General features: G+C 41.9%; 1 protein-coding gene across 1 annotated transcript in view; it reads left to right on the top strand.

Moving 5' to 3' along the window:
- GRIK3 (glutamate ionotropic receptor kainate type subunit 3) overlaps positions 1-8,029 on the top strand; it is a 214,374-nt gene extending 206,345 nt beyond the window's left edge. The window contains 3 exon segments of the mRNA XM_029620012.1: positions 5,889-6,111; positions 6,327-6,577; positions 7,457-8,029. Coding sequence (XP_029475872.1) covers positions 5,889-6,111; positions 6,327-6,577; positions 7,457-7,651 — 669 coding nt within the window. The 3' untranslated portion in view covers positions 7,652-8,029.
- Positions 8,030-8,281: the final 252 nt, after the last annotated feature.

Below are 8,281 nucleotides of genomic sequence, written 5' to 3' on the forward strand. Positions count from 1 at the left end.
AAAGATAAAACACACAAGCCGGATCTGCTCTCGTGGCCTCTGTTGTAGCAGAGTGAATTATGCATTCAGTGTTTTAGCATTACAAAATTAGATGTGATGGCACGCTATTTAATTAAACTCCCAAGCTGAGAAAAGCCAAACCACATCCGTTTGCTTCTTCAAATTAAATAAGTTGTACAAAGGACTCGGGGAAAATGCATTCTTTGACAAGGCAAAGAGCTTTCTATGTTTGCTCTTCTTAGAAGATATGATTAATTAGAAAACTGCAAACAAGCCTTTGAAAAATGAACTATACTGCAAAAATAGGAGGAGGAAATCACTGAGCAAATTAACTTATCTGCAGCTTTTTTTTTTTTTTCCCCTGGAAATGAGGCTGATGTACAGCCTGGGTTTAACTTTATCAAGGGGGGGCTATAGGTTGCCCCGATATCTGCCTGCCCTGGTCTGAAGAGAGGACTGGCCTGAAATTATTTACTAATACAGATTTCGGCCAGCTTTAGTAAGATGGGGAAATAACATTTCTTCTGTTCCTCTTTCCCCATTGTAAGCTTTCTTGAAGCTTCATCTGTTAATAAAAACATGCTTTTCATCCCCAAGGCTCTTGTCTTGTCAGAATTAAAATTCTGTAGCAAATTACAGCCCTTTATGAATGAGACATGATTATAAAAGTTTAAATTATTATCATCAGCCTGGATTTGAAGAGTAAAGATACGGAGTGTGAACATTGGATAGGGTCAATGGTAGACTAGAGTAGGAACTTTGTAATTAAAGGACGGTGGCAATCAGGTCTTCATTTACAATGGTCAAATAGAATGACAGATATTGTCATATTTCATATCGTTGCTGGTTGAAATCTTTTGAAATCTGATATGTCAAGGGAATCCAGTCAAATTAGACAACAATCTGGTCCTGTTTTTCTAGAAAACACAGCAGCAGAGACTCCATTACCTTCCTTTAAATCAGAACCGGTCCAGTCACCCCTGTAATAAATGTACTGTCTCACTCATCACACACAGTCCCATGGGTTTGGTGAGTCAGAGTTGCAGATTGCAGACTGCCATAACAAACCATGATCTACCACAGCTTGCCACAACTCTATAACATATGTGCATAAGTGGTCATCCAACAGATTATTTCTTATACCTGTCTGAAACCAACTGGACAGACCAAATAGGCCATTTTGATCGTTATCTGCCATCATTTACAATGTCACTATGCATTCTTCTGAAATTCTATTTGTCATCATTCCTAAAAGGATTTAATCGGCATTTTGAAGGAAAAATAAATTCCTCTTGCTTGAAGTTTGAGCAGGATACCTGACGGTGTATCATTTTGGCGGGGGACAGCTCCCAGTGGTAGCTGAGTAAGATAAGATTAAGTTTCACGGATGGCAATTAGAGCAGAGAGGTTCATATAGGGGCTGACTGCCTTTTGCTAGAAACAATATCCCAGGGCTCCGACGCTTGGCACCCTGCCCACACCAGCACATCTGTCACACTTGTCAGTCAGACTGCTGGATGATATTTTGGCTGAGGCAGGCAACAGGATTCACTATGAATTTTCTCCAAGGAATTCTTCCATGGATGGTTAGTGGGGAAATGTTAATCCACCATTTGAATATGCACTCCCAAACCATCCTTGACTGTGCTCAGTGTAAAGGTGGATGGAATAGCGCTACGCCATGAGGAGAGATTTAGAGAGAGGACTAAGAAGGCTGCTTTATAGGTATAGATGAAGAAACCGTGCCTTCTCTTTTGACAGTAATCCATCACACGTGGTAGACAAACAAAAGCAACAAGGTATTCTGAGTTTTACATTTTTAATAAAATCAGAAATATGCTTCTAAGCAGAATTGCTTTTTTTGTATAGCTCAGACAGGGAAATGAATGCTGAATGTTACGCCCGATAGAATATCAGGATGTTTCTGCTAACTTAAAACTCCCATTTGATGAAGCTCTTAGTGCAGAGCCTAGGCATGCGCTTTCTGTGCAGGAGAGATGTTCTGTTGGAAAAGTCACTGAAAGAATAGTTTGTCAGTCACGGTGTCTGCTCGGGTGTTTTCCCCCTGAGAATTAGGTCACTGAGGAACTGTTGGCGTGGAATGACGGCAGTGGTCAGTGTGATCTCTTGCCTTACCAGCCCTGGGTAGGGGAACGCACTGACATTTTTTGTTTTGGATTTTTTTTTTTTTTGTTTTGTTTTTTTTTTGTGGGGCTTGGGGTTCTTTTTGCATCAATAAAAAAAAAAAAAATTCCAACAATAAATAAAATTTAAAAAACAAAACCAAAAGCAAAGTAAAACGTTTGGTCGGCAGCCAACTCCCACCCCCTACCCTCCACCCCCACCCTTCCTAATCCCTGCCCCCTGGATCCTCTTACTGTATAAATAAATTTAGCAAAAACGAATCCATGTTCTTCAGTTATTAGTGCAATTATCAATCAAAGCTTGCCTTTAAGTTCATGGGATGTGTATTCACGGGAACGGATTTCGTTGCCTTGTGACTTATGGTTCTTCACAGCCAGGGCTCATTTATATCCCAGCTCACATCCTGTATCACAGCGCATCCTAAAGGCACAGAGTGTCTGCCTGTCGCTCTTTTCAAAAGATTTCCCCCCCCATAGACTCAAAACAGGAGAAATTCCTTTCTTTTCTTTTTTTGTTTAAAGTAGGACACTAAATATGTGACTCTTGTGTTAATAATGTAGAATGCAGCAGTTTAGCCTTGGGTTGGAAGTGAGCAGCTGGGTCTGCCTGAGGCAAAGTCATGGGTTCTTAATGCATCCAGCTTGTCATGGAAGTAAACTGGAAGGATATCTATGCCCCCGTGTTATGAAACCTTAATAGCACCCTTGTTTCTTGCATGTTTCTCATGTTTTTAACTTATACCTTACATTGATTAATCACGCATCCAAAGGAGGCTCTAAGTGGTGTTACAGTAAATAAAATTGCATAAAATACAAAGCATAGCATACAGTAAATAAAATCAAATAAAAAATATAAAAACCAAGACATAAAAAATATACAGGTAGAGCACAACACGTCATGGAACCGATATGAAAAATAGTACATGAAGTCTACAACAATAATCATCCCAGGAGGCAACCTCAATAATAACAATAGTGCAAAACAGTTTCATAGGCCGTAAAGAATCTGAAAAAGCAGAAAATAAAATAATCATATGAAGTAGTAAAAAGCCATGCTTTGCACAGTTTCTTTACATGCATAAAGAGGGGAAGTTCCAATATTTATCTTTAAAAATTATCAAATGTCCACATGCTCTGCACCTGATATTTGTGCAGGTAAATTAGCACACGCACACATGCTGCTTTCCTCCCCGGCAGGACCGCCTATTTGAAATGCGGCTAAAAGCACTCATACTGTGGGACCTCGAGAATCATTTCAGCTGCATCTGAGCAGGGCAGTTTTCAGTCCGGCCATTATACCTAGGATAAAAGCCTTTAAAAATTGCCTCAGATGTAGTCCAGGGATAATCAATAACTCCCTAAGGGAAAGTCAAGCCTTGAAGGTGGCTGTTGATATCAGCAGATATCGGACACCGATGAAGCCAATCCATTTCTTCTGTTAACTTCTGAATTTTAATTGAAACAGAACTTTTACAGTAGGCCCAACAAAAATGATCCTATTGTTTTGAAATATTTTATGGGTTTTTGAGAACTTTTAAAAAAACATTTAGCTTAATTATTGAATGATGTTATGTACATCAGCTGTTTTTAAATATTTATTCTTAAATATATTCTATAGTTTTACTATTATATTTAATGTGTTATATTTCTTAATTTCATTGTTGTTTTATGAAGAATGATGGTATTTCTTTTTTTTCCCATTGTTGCACTGTATACAGAGTCTGGCTTCTTGTGGTTTCCAGTTCAGTTTTTGAAGGCACATTTCTATTTATACTTTATAGTCACATTATTCTGTATTTGGTGAGGGTCCATCTGCTCTCTGCATGTGTTCTGAGGTGAGATGCTCTTCTGGCATGCAGTTTCTGTGTAGCGATTTAGCTTGTTCTATTTTTCTAATAGGAGTATTGGTGTTTAGAACCTGGTGTAATATTTACAGTGTTGCCTCTTTATAGGTAGAATTGTTACTGTTTGAGTGTTGGAAGTTAATGCTGTTTTGGTATGGGAGGTTTAATATATTGTAGGTATGTGCATTCATTTCTTCTGTTTCAGCGGGTACATGCGTACCTCGCCGGCTTTCTAGTACATGTAAAACAATGGATATTATACATGTATTTTTAATAATGAGTTATGCATATAATATCCATTTTTTCACGTGTACTAGAATGTCAGCAAGGTACGCACACAGATGTAACAAATGCACATCCCTATGATATCGTAATTGTAATTCAGTTTACTCATGGATTTTGGAGGCCCAAGCTCACATTGAACGCAGTTTACAATAGGCTTAATACCATATGGGTTCTGAGTGTCTTTTTGGCAGGGTTTTCTGATTGGCAGCACAGCGGTGCATGTAAAAATAATATGCAGGTAGTTGTGATATTTCTACCAGAGAAGACGAAGAAGGTCCTTTTTAATGTGAAATCTGTTATTTTAAAAGTATAATTCTTAATTGTGTGTGGTGAGGGCTGGGAGGGAGGCACTCGAGGTTTCCAAGGTTTGCTTAGGGTGCCAAAGAATGCGTTACACACAGACCCCCACTATTCAGCCATCTCCCATTTCTCCAGGGGGCAAACACTGGGGTAACGTAGGTTGCCAGTCTCCTAGAAATGTCACTGACACGCTTTCTGCCACTTCTCTGGGACCTCTGACCCCTGCTTTCCCCCGTCTGCAGCATTCCAGACTTCACGGGGGACCCCCTTGGCCCTCTCGCTGATTTGATCTGTGCCTTGGGGGGAGGGGTGGAAAGGTCATCTCATCCCTTGCCTCCGGCAGCAGACTTCTCCTTCTTCTTGCCTTTTCTGCAGTCACAGTTTCTCTCATTAGCAGAGATTTCAGCAGGAAGAAGGCTGTACAAGTCTGTCTTAGGAATTAGCCATGATATTTGGATGAACCCACTGGGGTAGATTTTAAAAGAAGCGCACACGGGGTACATTTGTGCGCGCTACCCGGCGCACAAATGTACCCCGCGGCGCACAAATGTACCTTGTGTGCGCCAAGCCCTAGGGGAGCCCCAGTGGCTTTCCCCGTTCCCTCCAAGGCCGCTCCGAAATCGGAGCGGTCGTGGAGGGAACTTTTCTTCCAATCCCCCCCACCTTCCCCTCCCTTCCTCTATCTAACCCACCCCCCAGCCCTACCTAAATCCCCCCCTACCTTGTTTCAATTTTTACTCCTGCCTCTGGCAGGTGTATCTTGTGCGCGCCGGCAACTGGCCGGCACGCCAAAACTGGCACAGTCGCTGTACCGGAGACCTCGGTCCCGCCCCCGGACCGGCGCCACGCCCCCGCCCCTTTTTCAAAGCCCCGGGACATACACGAGTCCCGGAGCTTGCATGCACCACCGAGCCTATGCAAAATAGGCTCGGCGCGCACAGGAGCAGGTTTTCGGGGTTACGCGCATAACCCTTTGAAAATCTACCCCACTGTTTGTCTGCAGAGTAGACAGGCTTAGCACTTTTATTTGATTGTATTTTGGGGCCCGACAGTTTTCTCCTCTGAGGAGTTGTGGCAATCACAACTGGGGTCTTCACTTATGTTATATCCCCTCGGCCAGAAACCACCAACCATGGCTCCCTCCAGAACTCGGCTAACGTGGAACCTATGTCTGGCTACTAGGTGTTGCTCTTCCTCTCCCCAAGGCACGTGAATGCAGCTCCTGGCTCCTCTACTCAAAACAGACCTAATTGCCATGGGTTTTCAAGCCTCGAAAACACTACATAGTGTGTCATTGACCTTGCTTTTGTTTCAGAAATCCAAGATTTCCACCTTTGAAAAAATGTGGGCTTTCATGAGCAGCAAGCCTTCGGCGATAGTTAAAAATAAAGAGGAAGGGATCCAGCGTGTCCTCACTGCTGATTATGCTCTGCTAATGGAGTCGACTGCCATTGAATATATTATACAACGGAACTGCAACCTGACCCAGATCGGAGGGCTAATTGATTCTAAAGGCTATGGAATTGGAACTCCCATGGGTGAGTGACAATAATGCACTTTGTAAACAGCTTACAGATAAGCCACTTAGCATATGTGCCACAGATGGGGGTCCACGTTAATTACGTTTAGCCGTATAAGTCAAAAAGTCTGTGCCGTACGTTGCATGCTGAGTAAGGTGTGGAATGTGTGTGAAATGATGTATGAAGGATGTACAGTCCTCTATGAACTGACACGTGGCCCGTTCACCCTCCAGGCTCGCCCTATCGCGATAGGATCACGTTAGCTATTCTTCAGCTACAGGAGGAAGACAAGCTGCATATGATGAAGGAGAAGTGGTGGCGCGGTGGTGGCTGCCCTGAGGAGGAGGGTAAAGAGGCCAGTGCTCTAGGCATCCAAAATGTTGGAGGAATTTTTATTGTGCTAGCAGGAGGCCTGGTTCTTTCAGTGGTTGTGGCCATCGGAGAATTTATATATAAGCTTCGTAAAACAGCAGAACGTGAACAGGCAAGTATTATAGTTTCAAAAGATATTTGCTTTCCCTCATGCCCTCTCTCTCTCTCTTTGTTTATGTACAGTATTTATATAGTATAAAGGATATCTACTCATTACCCACCTTTGGAAATATATTGGCTCTTTGGGATGGAATAATTAGTGATCTCCAGAGGAAATGCATCCTTAGCCCATTGTTCCAAGTAATATATTTTATTGGTCACAGTATCCCCCCCTGTGGTCAGTATTTTCTGCTTTTGTCTTCCTTGGCCATCCACATTTTCCTGGCCTAAGATGCTATGTTGTTGATGGTATATTACAAGTCATCAATGAACAGCAAAATGCCAAATCTGATACCTCCATTAGCAAAGTCATTTATTCCCAGTTTTCCTAAATGGATTACACATTGCTTGTTCTAAGACTCTCAGAGAGCGAGAGCACAGTATAGAATATGGAGGATGAAGAACAAGACCCACATCATAAGAGCTTATTATAAGGTTTGACGATTACAGCGTACCATAGTTACTGTAAATGTTCTTACTGAGTTTAGAATTAATTAAGCATAAAAGCTAGAATGTAAATGGGAATCTGAACGCAATCAGAGTTTTGAACACAATGACACTGGTTGCAGAAGTGCCCTGATGTGGAAGCATGAGCCAAGTTGAGACCTGTTCAGACAGTGTCAAACCAGGTTTTACTGATGAATAAAGTGCTCCCTCCATCTTTTGAATAGACTCTCAATAACATATTAAGGTGGTGGCTTCACTATACATCCAAATGTGCAAGCAGTAAGGTTTGTCATTTTGTGCTTTGACAGTGACCACAGTCAACAGAGAGAAAGCCAATATCTGAAATAGCAGAAGTAATGATATTCTTACTCTTTGCATCCTGTAGCGATCCTTCTGTAGCACTATGGCTGATGAACTCCGCTTATCGCTCACCTGCCAGCGGCGGATCAAACACAAACCTCAGGCCCCAGTCATGGTGAAAACGGACGCAGTAATTAACATGCACACATTCAATGACAGGAGGCTACCAGGGAAGGACAACATGACATGTAATACTGGATTAACGCCTGTATTTCCATAGACCTCTGACTTGTTGAGTACAGGATGGATGCCTACTAACATGGAACAAAGGGCAGTTCTGGTTTGGTTGTGTTTCAAGAGCAAGGCCTTTTAATACAGCTCATTGATCATCTGAAGAAAACCAACTAAAGCATGGACTACAGTCGACACATTTTTTTTGTTTGTTTTGAAATTTTATTTTTTTTTTTTTAAATATCAAGGTTTAAGTACTTAGAGGCCTCTTGAAGTCCAAACAAGCTAAATCCTGAAGTCTGATGTTTACATGTTGAACATATGGAGGCAAAGAGAACTGAGATGACTAGGCCTCAGTGGATATTGAGAAGCCTATAGAAAAAGTAGGTTTCTTTGCGCATGGCAATAAAAGAAAACATTTTGTTAATACAGGTGTTGAGTCCTTGACCGTGAATATGAGCATTGATTCTGAATTGTCATATACAGCACATGTATTCTAAGTCTGACGTAAAACCAGATTGTCCACGCTTTTTTCTGCTGAGCGGTTTACTATGACCTTTTACCTCAATGCTGTGCTGGCTTCTTGTTATCGATAAGAGGCCTGTGTGAGATGTGAAGACAGCATAACAAGAAGGTGAAATCTGTCTGAATCAGACAGCTGGCGGGGAAGGGTCAAATG

Source organism: Rhinatrema bivittatum, chromosome 11, assembly GCF_901001135.1.
Source record: "Rhinatrema bivittatum chromosome 11, aRhiBiv1.1, whole genome shotgun sequence".
Lineage (NCBI taxonomy): Eukaryota > Metazoa > Chordata > Amphibia > Gymnophiona > Rhinatrematidae > Rhinatrema > Rhinatrema bivittatum.